Genomic DNA, 20,200 nt, shown 5'->3' with positions numbered 1-20,200 from the left:
TTATGGAGTTGACCAGGTTTACACTTGTAAAGTAAGCTGCTAATTGTATGTTGTAACTGTGTATGTAACACATAAGACTCTCTTGAATCTCTAGAATATCAATATACCATTTTGGTAGCCTACAATGCTTATCGTCAATATCGGTAATATTGTGAAATCCTTCATCCAAGGTTGCACTTCAAAATTGTGGAAAAGTGCGCTAAAGATAGTAGGCCTACAAAATCTCTGTTGGCACTGTAACAGACCTAAGGCTTTTTTCACCATGAAGACAGATAATCTCCAGAGCCACCAGAGGTCAGCAAATGATTAGGGCTCTGTCTCTCTGTCACACACACATACACACACACACACACACACACACACACACACACACACACACAAACACACACACACACACACACACACTCTGGGTCTATGCCATGTAATCAATCACCCAAGTTACTGTTGCATCAGATAATCAGGGGCGTCATAGTGAGGATTATTGAGGGGCCCCAGTGGGAAAAGGGCTCTAGAAAAAATCATAAGAAATAAATCACTATAAATAAAATGTGGGTGTCTAGGATTGGGGGGTCCAAAATTAAATTGGTTTCATAGGGCCCCACATTTCTAGCAGTGCCCTCATAGATAAAGAATAACTACACATAAATAAACCAAAGGGTTCATAATGGAACAAGTGAATGGGATCACTGTCTCACCATCAGTTAGTCCATGCACTGATAGAGGAAGGTATCCAGAAGGAGCAAGTTATCAGGTTACAGTTACGTATATGAAGCACACGGAGTGCACGTGTTCTCTGTGTGTGTGTGGGTGGGGGGTTGGGCTGGATGAAATATCAGTGCTCATGAGAAAGACAAGTATAGAGAGGGAACTTTGCCAAAACCCCTCACTTGTATTTGTAACTTCCTTTGCCAGTGTCTTTCACTGCTTCAAATAGACACCACTTCAAATAAGGGAAATTAAAGAACATTATTTCACACATGTGGTATGTTAAATGTGTGGCCTGTATCTAACAATATGATAAATATCCTCAAAGTCAAAAGCCAACCTTTTGGATTATTTATTATATTATTTAATTTTAAGAGGTTTCATGAAGTGAGGGGGGTAGTATTCAAAGACAACACTTGATTTTACTGTAACTACAGTCCATAATAATATTTGTTTTACATAATATTTAATTTAGTGATGTTTTGCAGAGGTTTTATGTTTTCTACTATGTCACCTGGGTTCATGTTTTTCTTGTATCCCATGGTTAATTAATAAATAGGATACAGTCAGGATTATGTTTTTATTTCAATTAAACAGACATACAGCAAATGCATAAGGCATAAAGCACCAAAATGCTGATTAATCGTTGTCATTATCAAAATGAAACAATGCAGCCATGAAATATTCACATATTCTGTACAATCGTTCCTGTGATATCCCAATATGAGTTCATACATTTAAATCACAAACACACAATTTCTACGATAGCTAAAACTCTACTCAGTGGCATACAGCTTGATCCACCAATATATCTTCTGTTATTCTCTTAAATATCTCCAACATCCTTGAAAAGAATATTGACTTTACTGTAACATATAACAGCTGTGTTATTTCCTTAAATGTAATTGAGAGCAGCAAAATGTATTAATTTATCAGTAAAATGGAGCATGCCACAGAAGATCAAAAAGCAAAATAACACGTATCCAAAAACAACAAAACCATAAACTATCAAATCAATACCTCTATGTGTAGGTTTTAAAAATATATCTACATAACAATACATTTAAACATTTAGGCCTGATTTTACCCTTAAGTTTGGGTTAATTTGTTTTATATGATATCAACACTAATACAGTATACTTGTGGATACTTGTCTGAAGTGAATTTCTTACCAGGCTAACAAGGTGGAAACAACACACAATATTGTGTCTGCATTTGGATGAAGCCCCGCTTCATCATATTTCTTCATCATAATCATCATGATCATGTAGAAATAGCATCATCTCAAGCCCAAAAACAATCTGATTAAATAGTCCTCTTCATTCACAATGAAGATTTTTCTTTGATGGCATTAAAAACTGATGGCTATTCAACTGAACCTGCTTAATTTAATTGCAACAAGTTAAATAAAATATGTTGGTTAAGCAGTAAACTAACATACAGGCTAACAGGTTAAAAAAGCATTCAGTAAGTAAATAAAAAAAAAAACTACTTTTTACAGCATATTTTAGTGAACATGGTTGTGCCAGCACAAAACCTAACTGTGGCAAAACCTAGCGGTGAGTAATCAGATTTGGGACTCAACTGACGCAATGATGACATACTACACAGGTCAGAAAGAGGGAACATCCAAAGACAAACACATAAGAAAAAGGAATAGATGGGTCAAAGTTTGAGGGGGCACTGGGTGGGGGTAAAACACACACAGAGGGCAGAGAGAGAGAGAGACAGAAAACAGACTTAACAGAGTGTTTCTTAGGATTATTGACTAGTGCACATTCATAATCAACAATCATGGATTGACTGTTTCACCAAAATGAACAGAACAGAGTGATGAGATTGAGAATGAACTTGTGAGGGAGGTAGTTCAAAATTAACACAGCCAATCCATCCGTTCTACCGGCTCCATATTAATGTACTGCAGATAACACTATCATTATGTGTTTGTGAATGTGGCAGGTATAATGGCAGCTATATGGTAGTTTTGGTCATAAATGAGTATGATATTGACAGGTTGAAATTAATTGCTTCCCTGGGTCGCATGCTTAGATCTCCTTGTAGTTCATGCGAAGGGGCAAACTACTTCTTGTTTTTAAACACAAGCCATAGAGAAAGAGACACAACCAATTTTAACATTTGACATGTTAATAAATTATCAAATGTTTGAAGAGGAGCACTTTCTAGACTCAAAGCTGCATGTTTGAGGTTGTTTTTGGATGGGAAACTGATAATCCAAAACAATTATTAACATTAATAATTGTTAATAAGTTATATCCTTGAGAGGTTAAAAAATGTCACTTAGCTGTGTATAAGATGGCATGTGATTTGGGTTTTGTTTTATCCCATAGTGTAATGTTTTGGTACACAAACATTAGTCAGTTAGCCATCTGATGTCTGTTAAGCACATACCCTACGAACTAAAACTGTGATTTAGTTTCCTTTGTCCATAGAAAAAAAATAAAATGACAACTAAAATGACCACTATGACTCAAATATTATCAATATAATCTTTTCTTAGACTTCATGGCTGTCTACATGGCCATTGCCAAAATGTCCATTGCTTTTGTGCCCATTGCCTGTGTGTCCTTTGCCTGTTTGCCCATTGCTCTGAAGCTTGGAGAGGCCATTGCTGGTGAGCCGTTTCTTTTCATCTGCTGAATGGTCAGTAGCCTCGCGTTCAAGCTCTTTCTTCCTATGGACCAGTTGTCTGCGGTGGTACAGCAAGTATCCTGGCAACAGGAAGCCAGCCATTGACAATGCAAGGAGTCCGACGTTGATCTGTTGATAACAGGAAAATCAGAGGAATACTTAACCCAATTTCGTATGGGTTTATAAATTATATAGGAATTATTTTTCACAGATGAACACATACTGCAGTGTACTAACACCACAAACACAAGTGTAAATTACTAAACCAGCAACTAAGCAATAGAACTGATTTAACTCTGGCACATTCCAAAAATAATGGCACTCATTAATTTGTCAGGCAAACAGCTGCATCCGAGACAATATCCTGTGGGCTGATAACAGGCTAGTGTGTCTGTGACCAGTGGTCTTACCCAGTAAGGGTCGCCCTTCAGGGGTCCCAGCATGGCCATGAAGAGAGGCTGCTGGAGCAGGGCTAACAGGGCACTGATCAGAGACTGCATCCCTGTTAGGGTCCCAAAGTGATTAGAAGGGTACCTGCAAGAGAACATGTGCACCCTCAGAACATGAAATCATAACTATCTGATCCAACATGATGTTACATGGGATTCTATACAGTCAGTGATATTTACGTATTGTCAGTTACAACAGGTTGACACTCCTAACTTTCAAATGAAACTGACTAAGTCAAAATTCAAACTGGAGGTGAAGTACTCACACAGCGGCATAGAGACCTCCACAGCAAGAGTGAATGAAACCGCGCACCACAGTGTGCAGGACGTACGCCACCAGCTGGGAAAGAATGAGAGAGAGACAACAGAGTAGATTAACATACTTGACTTTGGTAGCCATTTTGGACCATATATCTTATTTGTATTTCTTTGTTTAATTTCTAAAAGTATCAATTATTGTTTGATTCAGATGATAGTGATGAAACCTGTATGGGCAGGTAGTCTATGAGGGAGATGATGCCAAAGATCACCAGCAGCAGGTTAGTGAAGATGAAGGCTCTGATGGCATTAGTAAGTTTCTGGATCTTTCTGTCCCGTTTTGGAGGCCCAGGAAGACTATGAAAAAAACGTCATGAACAGTCATAAAGAATGCCCCAAATGTACAGTATTTATCTATGTCAAACAATGCATACATAGGACATTTTATCCACTTATTTTACTTATTTATCCAATATGTTAGGTCTCTTTCTCAGCAGTGGTCTTTGGCTGTCCAGTGTCCACTCTTACCTCTTCTCCCCCTCAGGGGGGTTAGCATCCTCCTCACACTCCTTCATCCTCCAGTCCATGATGTAACCAATCAGGGGACAGGTGAGCAGACACAGCAGCTGCATGGTGCCAAAGATGGACGAGTAGAAGTTAACTGTGGAAAGACAGAAGGCAAAAATTGAATGAGTCAGTCTGCACCTACTATCGTGCTTGATTGTATCCATCATGATACCTATCATATCATGGTTGCTATGCGATTAATATGACCGTAGCTTACTATGGTCATATAGCACAAAACACAATGTTGTACTAATCCTTAAACTTGTAAAGTAAACAGAAAACAGCTGTGATGATGCAACACCATAACAGTGAACAAGGCGAGTCAGAGCTTTGCTGATACCTTGTTCTTCTGCTTCCAGTACCATGTCCTCAGTGGCTGCAAGAGAAATAGAAAATGTAGGTGTAAGTATGTAACAATGTTTAACTGTGTTACAGTCACACTCAGTCACACAGATTCAAGTCACAAAGCATACAGATACTTACGGTTAGGGTCGCCGTGGGTTACCAGGAACTCAATCATTTTGTTCATGGCGCCCATGAAGAAAATGAGACGCAGCTGCGTCATTGCCATGGTGATCATGCTCCAGAGAAAGATTGGCGAACAGAACGAGCGGCGGAATGGAGGTGAACCTGAGGTCAAAGGTCAGATAGTCATGTCACTCTAAAGGTATATAAAGTACATAGGCTTAACACAATTACATGGACACAGCTGGGTTGCAGTGCACTTGAGTCTACCATTGGCTGGTTCTGGATCCTTATGTTCATAACTTCATAATAAATGATTACTGCACTGGAAGTACTGACAATATACTCTATGCCGATTTGTGTTAGCCCTGTGTGTGTGTGAGATGAGATGTATGTGTGTGTGTGTGTGTGTGTGTGTGTTGAATCAGTAAATGTCTTACTTTGGCTGTCTTGTGGATCCTCATTGCTGTACAGATTGGAGGGGCAGTCCTTCTCACTGAGGGTCTGGCCCACAGTGGTCACATGAGTGTAGCAGCGGTCTCCGGTCACTTTGTGTTCCAGAACCAGCCCCGTCAGCTTGACCTTCTTACTGTGTGTGTGTGTACATGTGTGTGTGTGTACATGTGTGTGTGTTTGTGTGTGTATGTACATGTGTGTGTGTGTGTGTGTATGAAAGACAGAGAAAGACATGGAGAGAATGGCAGTTATTATTCATGACGAAGTAAATCTCACCAAACAGTAGTTGTGTCATCCAGTCTATGAAAAGCTTATTACAATGTTATACCACAAGACAGCCATGATTCAAGACTACAGAAAAGCATAGCCACATTTCTGGCCCCACATATCTCTGATGCCATATCTCTGTCTTCTATTCTAGTGTTGCACCCACATGTCTGAGGGCTTGCACAGCTACTGGTTCAGCACTTCAGTTCCCTGCACTGACGTGAATGTGATCACCACACTGGTCATTCACTCACGTGTAGCGAGGGTCTTCGGGGGCAGGGAAGGACTCAGCGGGCCAATTGACGAGACAGTTGAAGAAGACGAGGCATGCAAAACCCGCCCATCCCCAGAAGATCCCTTTGAAGGGCACCCCCAGATCGTAAATCATCTGAAGAGAGAGGAGTCAGAGAGAAAAAATAGACCAGTCACATTAGGAGATAAATCAAGACTGATTACTCTCCATTCTGATCAGATGGATGACGTTTCAGCAAATGTCTAAAAGCAAGGGTGTCAAACTCATATTAGGTAGTAAGCCCGCTGGGCCGAATTTGTTGGAATAAGACCTTGTGGGGGGCGTCATTGTCATGGTCATTATCATTTTTCTGCATGGGTATCAGAGTGTTGTTTGATTATATCACTTATGAGCAAACAAGTACACAATAATGTACTGCTGTCATATACTGCTTTTTCTCTCTTGAAATACTCAACTTCCATGTTAGTTATTCTGCTTCTTCCTTCCTGAGGATCGTTTGTAGTGCTAGGTTTAATCAATTTATCATATAGAAATATTGCTTATAACACGTTGTTGGATGTGAATATCTTTTTTCTAATTTTCCCTTCCTACCCAAAACATCTGGGGGGCCATATGAAACCTGCTGGCGGGCCTGATCTGGCCCCGGACCGTATGTTTGACACCCCTGGTCTAAAGCTATATGCTGAGAAATAAGTGTAGGTTAGTAGGTGCAGCTGTATTATAATGAATAATTGCAAGCAATCAACACGTATTGAAATCTAGATTTGGGTTAGAATTAGTTAAAATATCAACAGACATGACATCATCCAGAATCACTTATGGAACCTTTAATTTCATCACCTCAATTTCATCTGACCATAGCAATACATTCAAACATTTGAGACTAAAGTCTATTAAATCCAATTAATGTATAACTGTTGAAAGGTGACCAATATTATACATCTCAGGCAGAAAAGAACCATGTCAGAAGACTGGTGAATAACATTGTCATCATACCAGAAGATTCTGTAACCACTCACCTTGACCCCTGGAAATGTGACTGCAGAGGAAGCATAGGAACCAAACATAATGGAGAGGATGGTGGATCGTACATTGCCAAACATGTTTGGCAACTGGCAGGACAGAAAGGAAAATACACAGAGAAAATGAGAGGGAGGGAGTAAGACTGCTGACTGCATTGGCAGGAAATCAAAGCAAACACACAATTGCTAATGACACTCATTTTGAAGGGGATAGGGTCAACTTGAGTTGGCCCAGGGTGAGATTCAGAGAAGGCAACACTTTGTAACACTACTCTGTGTTCAGTGACAGTTGACAATTGTATTGACTATTGCTGTATTGTATAAAATATTTGCAGTGCTATAAATGTATCAGCAGGAGGCGTATTGAAGCATGTATTGCCCTGAGAACAGCTGGGAACTGATGCAAGACACAGGAACATAACTGACTCCATATTCTGGCACACAGGGGATAGCCTGGGGCATTGGGGTAGACACAACGGCAGCCTAGTCTCTTAACATGAGCTAACTGCTGCAGTATATGTATGTACACTATCTCCAGATGGGTTACATGCTGATGACAAATTTCCTTCAAGGACAAATAAAGTAACTTAATTTAACTAAACTTATCTAAACTTAACTTAACATCTGGCTCAAATCTAGCTTTTTGTAGATCCATTATTAATTAAGTGGAATCGAGCAGAATAAGACATACAGATTTCTTCTGGGTCTCTTTCTTCCCCTTTCCTGTGACACATGGTACAGGTTTCCACCCTTTTTCTCACTCTCCCTTCCTCTTTTTTCTCACTCTCACTTCCTCTTTTTTCTCACTCTCCCTTCCTCTTTTTTCTCACTCTCCCTTCCTCTTTTTTCTATGGCTTATCTTTCGTTCCATCCCCTGGACTCTGTTTGGAGACTGGAAAAAGAGAGAGTGTGTGTGACAATCTGCAGGTGGCAACTGTACTGGTAAACACTGCAGCTGTGAGCATGTCTTTGCATCCCTGCCAATGACCAAGGGCCAGGTCACTGTGAGAGAGGACACAGATATCCTATCAAGACACAACAAAAGCAAACCTAGCACAAGATGCACAGTAAACAGTCAGGGACAAACATCACCACTGTGTGGCATAACATGTGATGGTAAATAGCAAGTCAGCACAGATGACACGATCTTCCAACAAAAATCAAACAACATTCTGGAACCAGTCTACGATTATACTGTTAGACAATTGTACCTGCAGTTCAACAAAATGTAAACACAAAATACCATTCAGTTGGCGTAAACAGGTATGGCCCTTGACCATTCCATACAACAAAAGTGACTGACAGATCTACAGTATGTGATTTTTTTTACAACGTTTAACACTGTATTGCACAGAACAGCATAGTATTCTAAACAGAAGTTCAGGAGGAGATGTAACAGACATTCCCATGCATGCCCCTCTCATATCAATCACTCACAATTAATGAGTAATAATAAATTCAGTCCTGTTGGTTAGCTGGACATGTGCTGTGGCCTATTCCAAACCTGGTCCTCTCCTTACACCACCTGTCTTCATGAATTGGGTTGACATGCAGGGATACTGTCTGACTCCTGCCAGTACAGTTGACACCTGCATGATCCCTACAAGGCATTTCAGGATGTTTGCCAATCAGAGACTGCCAAATTCACTCTTCGGCTTACATTTCTTTGAAAGTCAAATTCACTCTGAATAGCATATAGTCTGGAATAGTCCAAGATTCCTAAACAGCTAAATCATACCAAACTTTGATCATACACAGCATGCTTTGTTTATTAAGGTTGCAATCAAATAGCCCACACCCACCGCCACATCCACTCAAATGTACTCACACACCCCCATGCGTGTGAAATGGTTTCCCCATGTAACTCATAGCTAAACTTTCCAAGTTCACCTTAGGACATGTCCCTCCAGCCCCTAGCCCCCCTCCTTCTGCCACCCTCCATCCCATTTGTCAATGACCTCTACAAAGTCATGGCCCCCACCACTCCTTTTCCCCCTGTCTCTTTTCCACAGCATGCTCCTTTCCACATATTGTTTCAGTGTTTATTGTTTACTGGACGATCATATGCTTCTGGAAATGCAGTTGCTAGCCTACCGGGGGTTTGTGAAAGCAAACATACACAAACACAAAACATTAAAGTTCCACAGAGGCCAAGCCTAGAATATATATACAGTAAACCATTCTCTCTCTCGCTGGGTAAATAAGTCAAGACATTCCAAAGTCAACTGATTAGAGTACATGATCAGACATGAAACTTCATAGGACTCAAACATTAATAAGAAAAGCAGTATGGAAAGAAAAGGACCATATGCAAACATTGCTGCATTCTGCTATTCAACTCTAAAATAAAGCCTCTGGCTTTGGTTTTGTAACAGCTCTTCCATTTTGACATTTTTGGTCACATATTCATGATTGGTATGTACAGGTATGTTCACTGTCTCTTGAAAAGAATGTTAGTTTTCCATAGTTTTCCAGGGAGAAAAGGCGCAATGGCAAAGTGAATGTCACAACTGAAAGCCATCTTGTCCAACTCATCCGTCAGAATGTCCACCGCCAATGTAAGTCCATTTCTCTATCCCTGACTTTGTGGTCTCACCATGTATCACGTTTTCAACCCAGCGCCCTCCCCCGCCACCCTCTACTCCCTCTCTCCCTCTGTTATACCCGGACAGTGAGTGCTGCCAGTTTGTCCAGTCATGGAGGTGATATTAAAGAGGCTTGGTAACACGCAAGCCAAACAACACATCAGCCAAATAGATGGAATGATGGGCGTCAAGGGTGAGGGGAAAAAGGGAAGGGCAGAGCAAAGAGAACGAAAGATAGCCGTTGGAAAAGCTACACTAGACGTGTAGATATGGCCAGTGCTCAAGCACGTGACCATATGCTCGGAGTCACAGACTATTTCTCTTTGTTCTCAGCCTCTGTGCCAGGAAGGCTGCAGTGAGCCTAGAGCATGTGAAAAAACGTGCTGTAACCTGATCTGTGGCATCTGTGAGCGTTTACTTGCTATAACGGATATCTTCATTTTCATAAATTAGTTGTTGTGGTGCATTCCAGGTAATATAAATCAAATATAATTTCAATCAAGTAGTTTTGATTTATTTTTTTACTCCAAACCTAACTGCAGTTTGACTGTTTTACCTGCAATACACCATAAACAGATTCATGAATATGTGTGGACATTCTTCATATCCAGATGAGGAAGAAAGAAAGAGAGAGAGAGAGCGAGAGCAAAAGAGAGAGAGAGAGGTGAATGAGACTTGTGTCCTTGTGTGTTTTGACTCATGAAGTGGGAGGGACAGACAGAGGTGAGGGCGTGCTGGAGGGTCTGTGCTGTGATTGGTTGGGGCAGGCGTGCCAAAATTTAAGGCTGGGATGTGGAACACCATGTGCAGCACTAAGAGCAGCCAAAACACACTTACATCTTGAACAAATACGCACGCACGCACACACACACATGCACACACACACGCACGCACACACACAGACTCACATGGATGGAAATGGTTATGAATATAGATTTACAGTAATAGAGCACAAAAAGCCTTTACATAAAAGGAATATCTACACACACACAATACACACATAAATAAACATGGCAGACATGGATGAGCTACTTAGATCAAACACAGACACTCACAACAAATATGAAATTTTCACAGGGCACACAAACACACACACGCACACACACGCGCACACACACACAAAACACTAAAAAAAGACCTCTGTCATTCGATGCAAACACAAAATAAACTCTGTCCTTAATGTACTGAAGTAATTGAATTCTGGGAAAAGATTCTGGGAAATTCTGGTGAATTCTTGGAAAAGATTCAGGCCAAATAAAGGAACTCCTACTTTGAAAGCTTGTAATACCAGATGATATGTATCTATTTTGACCACACTTCCATGTGCTATATATGTTTAGAAGTATCTTGTTTACTTGGACATGTTGGTGTATCATGCATCACACCATGTATAGAGTATGTTTTTATTTCTTGTCATCTATTGCATATGTATGCTTGTGTGTGTGTGTGTGTGTCTGTGTGTGTGTGCTGCGTGTGCGTGTGTGTGTTCTTGTGTGTGTGCTCAATCTTACCGTAAGGGAGGTAAAAGTGAGACAGATTCCGCCGAACCCGTTGAAAGAAACGGCAACAAATATAAGGATGGACAACACTGTAAGAGAGAGATGTGACAGTCTTCAGCTGTGTGAGCAACAGGTTCTTCAAGCAGCCTACACAACCTACTCAAATATGGTTACTGAATGGATGTACAACATCCTGCTAGGGGTTCAGGGTTCACATGGTGATGTTATTCATAACTATGTATGAAGGTGCAAATTCTGACAGTATTTCCTGAGCTGAATCATTTTGTCATATACCAACTTTGCACACTCACCAGCAGGATTATATGAAGCTATGGCAATCAGGGCACAGGAGAAAGCAAAACAGGCACTGAGAGGGAGAGAGACATACAGAGAGAGGGGAGAGATAAAGATAGAGGGAGCAGTGGTGAATATGGATAACCCTGCAGGAATTGAAACATTTTCAGAATCTGTAGGAATGTTTTATAATAATGTCTGCTAATGTCAGTTATGGACAGTGTTTGTGACAGAACAGTGTATGACATGTCATGTATGTTATGATACTGTTGGTCTCTGTTTGCCTGTCTTTGTTTCTCTATGTTGCAGGGTGGAGTCAATGCACAGGTTCTCAGTGCACAGGTTTGGTAGTCAGCTGATCAGGGCATCCAGCTATATAAAAGACTACCTGGCTGGGTTCGAGGTTCCCTCTCTCCAGGAGAACATGCGTTGCCTTTATCTTTAGACTGCAATTTACATTTTACCCTGATTTACACTCCACTTTTATTTTCTCACCATTTCATGGATACTGACTGTAGTTCACGTTTGGCATACATTATTACTTTAATAAACATATTTTGGTAACGCTTATCTACGTGTGGTCTCCTATATGTTAAATCACCACAAATGAGCCTGGTGGTCTTAACATGTATCATGCTGAACTGCAGTCCATATTCATTATTGGTGTAGTGATTATGAAAATGATGAAGATGACAAAGATGACGATGATGATGATGAGGCCCCTAAGGATGCAACCACAGGATGAGTTGGCACTGCCAGAGCACAGCCCTGGGGCTTTGGTCTCACCTGCCCAGCAGACGCAGCGGGCGCGGGCCATACTTGTCCATGAGTATGCCCAGGGGCAGCGTGGCGCCGCTGATGATGAAGGAGCCGATGGTGAAGCCCAGGTTGAGCACCTCCTCCTGCTCCACACAGCTGGGCCAGTCCAGGTCCTCCAGCAGTGTCTCGTTGGCATGGTGCGTCTTGTTCTCTGGGTGAAGGGAGAGCAAGAAAGAGAGAGAGAGAGATGAGATGACCGGGGGAAAGGGCGAGGGAATAGGAAGGAAGGCTTGGGGTAGAGAGGAGGGCCAGGAATCAAAGTGGGTGCAATGAGTTTTTAAAAATTACAAAATAAGTACTTTTGGCTGTTTTCTTCCAGTGAACCAGACTTTATACTGTGTATATGGCCTGTCTCTGCAACCCCTGTTCTCATATATTCCTTCCACATCAGGAAGAATGAGAGGGATTTTACTTCCAAGCTTTTATGATCTGATCTCAAAGCCATGATTTACCGAACACATCAAAGAAGATGAGCTGGCCCTTTAGGTGCAAGCCGAGACTTGTGAAGGATTGGCTACCATGGAAACCTACTTTGGGTGAATTTCGGGTTGCATAAGTTTCACTCTGGTGTTACCTAGATATGGAGCGGTTACTCACCTGTACACAGGTGTGAATAAAAGCCCTCATTCTTAAGCATGATGAGGAGGGAGGCCCAGCCCAGTAAGACCGCAGAAAACAGCAGGTTCTCAATGACCGCTGTCACTGCCATCCACCAGCGCCTCTTATAGGCCTGAGACAGGGAGGGAGCCATTTTCCTGATGGAAGAGAAATAGGTAGTGGAGGAAGAGGAGGAGGAGGAAAGAGAGAGAGAGGACAGAAGAGATAAAGGGTAAGGGGGGTGAAAACAGATGATGATAAAGGACTAGAGCCACTTACATACATTACTCTTGTATCTTCCTCCAACAGACTGACTGTTTTGTTGGGGTGAAGAATACATTCTCATAAATTAGAAATCATTGATAGGTGACATGAAAATAAAAAAAAGCCTTTCATTTGGAAAGAGAAGAATACTCATATATAACTGATGTGCTTGGGGTGGACTATTTAATGAGAGTCACAACATCACACCATCCGAGAGCAGAGAAAGATTATTAGACATCAAATACACAAAGTTAGCACCATGGAATATAAGTTATTAGAGTCCTTATGAGCGTTAACACCACTGCAGGTCACAGAATGTAGTGCTGGAATTACAGACATCTCAGCGCCTTCAGTGCCCTCCACCCTAAAGTACACACTCTAATATGGATATGCAAACACATATTTTCCAGGGGTAACTGAGGGCCTGTGTGTCCTCTCTGTTGAAATGCTTTTTCCATTCAGTCACAACTCTGGAAACTGAACATCTTCTATAGGTGTGAGTTATGGTATGTTGTGCATATACATATGTACTATTTGTGGCATTCGGGCTGCAAATTTGCATATATGTATATTTATTGTATTGTAACATTCACAGTAAACATATGGATGTTCACCATAAAGTATACTGCTAGTTGCAAACAAAGCCTATATTGGTGTGTGTGTGTGCGCATAAGGTATTTGAGCATTGCCATGAATAAATGAGAATCATAAGAGGAAGTCTAGGGAATGTTTATTGCCCCGGGGGCCACATGCTTGTGGATGAGGATCCCTGCTGATGACTGAAATAGCCACACTGGCCCAGGACCAGTGCAGCAACATATCCACCCATGAATGCCCACCCAGCAGTACCCACTAAGCTTACACCCCACTGTGACTCAAACCCAGTCTAAACTAGACATTCAACCAGGTTTGCAATGTTGTCGCTGAACTAAATAGTTAGGCAAACAGTGCATGAGGATAAAACAACTCTCTGGTATGAAAGAATATTACATGAAATGGAAAAAACATTTGTAAAAACTTTTACTTAGAGCTGTAAAGATATCAACATTCTACACAGAAAAAACAATTCCTAAATTACATTTCAAATATTAACAACCATTATAATTTAATAATCAAGGCCGAACTTAAACAATGTTGGTAGCACTGAGGCAATACAGCCACCTATTAGGGGTGGGTTGCTCAAGATGTTCCGGAGCTGTTTCCTTTGTTTAGGCATGCTTCCCTGGCTTCTTTTACACCCTGTTTAGCCATTTTCATTTATATACCAGTGGTGAAGTCTACAAGCAAGCCCACCAGAACATAACTAACCACTGTGATATTGTATGCACAATAGGACACTGGAACAATATTTGTGGATAACATTCTGTTTGGTGATTATGACTGTTAATGACATGGCACAGTTGTTGCTATGACCACCTTCTGTATTCCATACCACAAAAGGTAATACAACATAAGAATTTACCATATACATATATCTACTACTACAACTATTATTATTGTTGTTGTTGTTGTTATTATTATTATTATTACGACTACTATTATTATTAGGCCTAGTAGTAGCAGCAGTAGCCTACAGTAGGCTAGGCCTAGTTTTTAATGGGCCTTTTCAGTCTTTTATATTATAAAAAATAATTTCTATTGCAGGCCTGTATTCTCTCCCTCTCTCAGCTGTTTCCTGTTACAAAGACGCGCAAACTTCCGATGCGCTCATTGACCTAAACATGTTTCCGCTGCCGTCAGTGATAAGAAAAACTATACGAAACCAATATATGCCTGGCAGTATTCTATGATCATTCGTTTCCTTGCCGTGCGTCCGTCAACCTACATATTTAATTAATATTAGGTTAAATTCGTTAAAACAAACTGATAACATAACAAATGTGATCTGACAACAGCTTTGATAAATAAACGTCACGAAAACTAGTAGGCCAAGTTGTCTAGGCATATTAAGCCAATCAATAATGTAAAAATATGTTATAATGTAAATAGACTAGATAGAAATAAATTGGACACAAAAATGCTTTGCAAGTTCTCAACTTGCAAACACACAAGAGAAGAGGAAGTTGTAACAGAGCATATGAAATAACTTACTTTGATGAATTCTTTCGTAGATGGAAATAATTTTTCAGGGGTACAGTCTAGTGTTCTCCTTACGAATAGCCTATTCTAGCAGCCCACTGATAGTTCAAGCCTTCTCCCCTTCAAATACTCTTCTTCAAGCTCTGACACGTTTGGGAGGCGAATCATCGGTGTCTGATTCTCAAATAATGCTACAAGTTCTATGAACTCTCTCTCTCTCTCTCTCTCTCTCACTCCCTCCCTCTCCCTGTGGCTAAAAATGGAACATCAGTTCCAACCACTACTGAGGGCTTAAGGAGGGTTCTCTCTTCTCTTGAGTTCAGCAACCCACTCTTCCCTTGAGTTCAGCAACCCACTCTTTCCTGTGATCATGAAGGTATCTTGCACTTGCACGCCACCTATCAAAGAACATGTGCTATTACATATTTGTATTAGCCTACTGATGGCAAACTGGTATTTTTCTGACTGGCACTCTCCTTTAGGGACTCTTCCCTGCTCTGCATTAAGCCATGATCTCATGAACCATTTCCATCTTATTTTAGTCCAACATAACTTAACTACACAAGAGATACCCAAAGAAGCATGCGAACACCAAACCACAAAAATACGAGATCTACAACTTACTGTAATCAATATTAGGACCTTTCTGCCCTCCAGCAGCTGGTTATGATGTACAGTATGACTATCAGGTTCAGGTTAATAAGTGTGTGCATGTGTGTGTTTGCTTTTTGTGTGTGTGTGTGTGTGTGTGTGTGTGTGTGTGTGTGTGTGTGTGTGTTTATCGTGTGTTTGTTTATGTGTGTGTGTGTGCATGCGTGTGTGTGTGTGTGTGTGTGTGTGTGTGTGTGTGAGTGTGTGCATACCTGTGTGTGTGTGTGTGTGTGTGTGTGTGTGTGTGTGTGTGTGTGTGTGTGTGTGTGTGTGTGAGAGTGTGTGTGCGTTTATTCATTTATTGTATGGCCCCCTATGGAAATTCCACGAATATTGGCATGCAGGGTAGGTTTCCGATGAGTAGGCTATAGGTTTTGGTACCACTTTGTACTTACGCACTTCTTACAGAAGAATTTTCGATTTATGAATTTATGACATTTTGGTAGGCCTACATCAATGCTCGAGATTCACAATTTTTTTCTCTCTCTTTTCTTTTTATTGTTCTTCTTTCTAGTTGTCAGATTTTCATGCACGCTGCCCTATTTTAGTATAAATTAAGGGTGTGCATAGCCTGGAAAATCCAGACCCTGATAATCTAGAAAGATTATTATAAAGTTATTATAATTTATAAAGTTCTCTCGCGAGAACTCTGGATTTCCAGGGTAGGGGGTGCATGTAATGGAGTGAAACTAGTTGCTAGTTAAAGGTATACTATGCAGGTTTAGGTATTTTTGTCGAGTTTAGAGTTTTCTCTAGTCGCGATGTATTTATGTTACGCTATTGTAAACAGAGACTTTCTAATGAGGAGACATGTGAATACATTAAGCCAATCATGTGCTGTGCTGTGAATACATTGAGCCAATCATGCTGTGCTCTGCTGTGAAGACATCGTGCCAAGCATGTGTTGTGATCTCGCTGCTGGAGCAAGATTGGTGTCATGAAGCCTTGCGCACATGCATTTCTGCCGATATAGATGCCCGATAAGTGCCCAAAAAGCATTGCAATATGGCCGCCAAGTGGAGGGACTTGCCTAAAAGGACTTGTAAATAGCAAACTTCTCGCGACTTATCTCCCCTGTACACAATGCAAATGCTTTTGTTGTGGAGGTGAAGGATTAACAACAGGCAAAAACTCTCTCCAAAGAACTACTGACAAGGTAATGTTTCAGATTCTCGAGAATTTTGGCGGGCGCCACTCTTGGAAGTTGCATGGCTGGTTTTCTCTGTAGGGACTTGCTACATCTATGCTGTGTATAGCTTTGATTCGCCTATTACAAGTTCGTTCACCATCAAATTGGCTTCATAAAGGTGAAAGTCTTGCATAGTGCATTTAAATTATCACTAAAAGTGATGCAATTACGCCATTTACAGTAGCGGTAGGTGGATACAGTGTGATAGTGAGATTGCATCGCGTTGCATTTACCCAGACTGGAGTTTAATAGACAATGGGTAAGTCACGCAATTTGGGAGGTCCGGGATAAACACGTTTTTCTTAGAATTCTAGTACTTGTCTCATATTTTGTAACACAATGTACAGTTAACTATTTTGAGTTTAGTTGGTAATTTATGACTCTTGTAAAGTGTTTTTAGAGAAACTTTCATGTGAATTAGCAATTAGTTTGATTGTTGTCCCGAGATCTAAATGCTGAAAACCCACGAATCCACACTTGTAGCCTATTTTATTCCAGGTAATATTCTAAAATGTCCTTATGTTGTGTTTAAGTACATTTAACTTGAAGAAAACATATGTTATTATCATAGACTGTAAAAAATATGGACAAAGCGTCACCCATAGATTTTCTGAAGAACGGTTATGAAGCCGTTTATTATGGGGGGTATGGGCAGCGCCATCTTGGAAAACCTTGGGAAATCCTAACCCCGCCTACCTCCTAGCCAATCCTTATATGGGTAAAAGGGCGGGGCTTTGTATGAGACTGAGCAAGCCGGTGAACCCGCCTCGTCGTCAGCCGAGCAGCCTCAGCTAACGTTAGGCCTACAAGATGGACTGGCACAGACGTTGCTGTAACATTGCTGGTAAGTTTGATCTGCTACCGTGAAGTTCATGTATGTTTCTTAATGCCATGTTCAGACACTTTTTAATGTTGTATGCTGAAAGGTTATATTCGGGTGAACGGGCAATCGACTCCTACAGACTTTCCCCTAAAGATGGCAGCAAAGATGGCAACATTTCCGGAAAGGTACTAGCTTGATGAAATTCATTCTGGACTCTCTATCCGACCAAATAAAGACCTCGGGATACTTCGGTTTGGCTTTAGGGACCCTCTACTCACTACCACGTAAGTGCAATGTTGTTTGGAACTGTAGAAGAGGTATAAAAATAGCGTTTTGTAGCGGCAAAATAATATGCCCTTCTCACTTCCACGCTAACGAGCTTTGACTAAAAACGGTAACATCGAACTTTCTCAAAACACATCCGAATGACATGATTTGGGTGTCAACTCAACGTATGTACTCCCAATCATCCGTAAATTGATCTAAAGTGCATTTTACTCCGGATAATTCCTTTAAGTGTTCAAACTAGCATTTACAGTGTTCTATTTGATGGTGTATTTGGCCCTGACTAAGTTTGTGTGATATATAAACCACAATCCTTGTTGATACAAGTACCAATGTTAGTCTAGAAAGTTTTTATTCACATTAAGATTTTCGCCATAGGCAGTAAAAGACTCCACCATCTTTGTCAATAATTTTCGCTGATAAAGTTTCAAACATGATCTTAACGGCCTTTCCACCATCAGAAGCATCACTGTGGGATTGTGGGATTGTTCAGGATTGTGGGTAATGAAGTACTTATCCAAGACATTGCGAAAAAAAGACATTTATCTCAAAACAAAAGACATTTATCTAGTGCCCCGTGAACTTTTGGCGTCTATATGAGCATACACAATCGCTTATTACAGCCGTAGCTGGTTTTGAGTCTACCATGTGCAGTTAAGTTTTTATGTCTTATACCTGAATTGTCAATGGAGAAATTGCATTGAATTCTTACTCTCGGAAACTCCTGTGGGCGGGACTGTGATGCTCTATTAGACAATAGGCGTGTTCGACTTGGACTGAGTCTGACTTGGTCTGGCTTTCTACGTAAACGTGATCTTCAGAGGCTAGCCGGGAGGAGCTACAACAGAGGGCAGCTCATCCCGGACAGGCAGGCTACAGTCTGCCTGACGTGACTCGCGGGAGACATCGCGGGAGATATCGCGGAATGTTGTTTGCAATAAACACAGCAGAACTTTCATTCTTACTCATTAAAATGAGCATGATGACTGACGAAATAAATTCTTATGATGTAGTTTAAATAAACCACTGTTGTCATACAGTTAACAGGCCTGCATTGTAGCACATAAATTCAATATCAAGTGTTTTCCCTATATGTGTGTCTATCTATTTAGCCAACAGCAGAAAATAACAGAATATCCAAACATTTTCAGTAGGCTAGCCTACCATTGTTGCAGAAATCACATATAAGAAGGTATCCCTTCAATTTCTGTTTATTTTTGCATATTCCAACATAAGGAAGCAGCATGAGACTCCCGTCAAAATGGTCATGAGGAGATTCCTCCCAAATGGCCCTATCACGTCTTTGAACTGACGTCATGAGGGCGTGTTTCAGCTCGTGCAGCTCGTGGAAGGCAACTGCAAGATCTGTCTGCAGGCTAACCGTGCTTTCTATTTGTCTCGTAAATCCGCCGCCCGAGTTGGAAAGTGTAAATTACCCAGCTTTCTTGCGGCATTTTGGGCAGGCACGCCCACTTTACCTCGGAGTACTTGAGGGTACCCTGAGGTGGACGTACGACCTTACAACAAACATGGCTGCGCCCATAGTTGAGATGAGATGACATGTATTTTTTTTGCATATGTACTGTGTTGGTCATGTTAATGTTGATGTAATGCTCTTACACACTAGATTACATTGCTGCTTCAATCCGGTCACCAATTCATGCATTGCACGGTTTTACAATGTAACAATTTGTTTTCCAGCCGTTTAGCTAGAGGCTACATGTAGCACAAAACAATAACAATGACTAGCCTCCTGCTAATGCCCCTCGTGGCTCGAGAGAAACGCGTTCCTATAGCCACTCATTCGTACATGTTGTACGAGTGGGTGTACGATGATTTACAAGACAAATAGAAAGTGCCATTAGACTCCCGCGATATTTTAAGGCCATGTTACATGGTGTCACGGTGGTAAGTCCCTCCCCGGCTGACAGAAGTCGGACAGAATTTCTAACCAGCAAGCATTGCGTCCATCCCAGTATGCATTGTGTTCAACCCAGCATGCATCACATCAAGTCAGATCTGCA

At 41.0% G+C, this 20,200-nt stretch overlaps 2 protein-coding genes across 2 annotated transcripts in view; one reads left to right on the top strand and one right to left on the bottom strand.

Annotated features, from left to right (window-relative positions):
* The window catches only part of LOC125299593, a 355,198-nt gene that overhangs the window by 9,593 nt on the left and 325,405 nt on the right, over positions 1-20,200 (top strand). The gene's annotated exons all lie outside the window — the stretch shown is intronic.
* slc43a1b (solute carrier family 43 member 1b) lies at positions 1,272-15,435 on the bottom strand. The gene is made up of 15 exons (XM_048250793.1): positions 15,241-15,435; positions 12,886-13,043; positions 12,256-12,439; positions 11,487-11,542; positions 11,188-11,264; positions 7,089-7,181; positions 6,071-6,204; positions 5,534-5,682; positions 5,112-5,258; positions 4,969-5,004; positions 4,590-4,722; positions 4,289-4,418; positions 4,070-4,143; positions 3,765-3,888; positions 1,272-3,483 (listed from the first exon to the last, which is right to left on the bottom strand). The coding sequence occupies exons 2-15, from the start codon at positions 13,037-13,039 to the stop codon at positions 3,220-3,222; spliced, it is 1,755 nt and encodes a 584-aa protein (XP_048106750.1). The 5' UTR covers positions 13,040-13,043; positions 15,241-15,435; the 3' UTR covers positions 1,272-3,219.

Source organism: Alosa alosa, chromosome 1 (genome assembly GCF_017589495.1).
Source record: "Alosa alosa isolate M-15738 ecotype Scorff River chromosome 1, AALO_Geno_1.1, whole genome shotgun sequence".
NCBI classification, from domain to species: Eukaryota; Metazoa; Chordata; class Actinopteri; order Clupeiformes; family Clupeidae; genus Alosa; species Alosa alosa.
The sequence above is the reverse complement of the archived record's forward strand: the minus strand, read 5'-3'. Positions and strand labels throughout refer to the sequence as shown.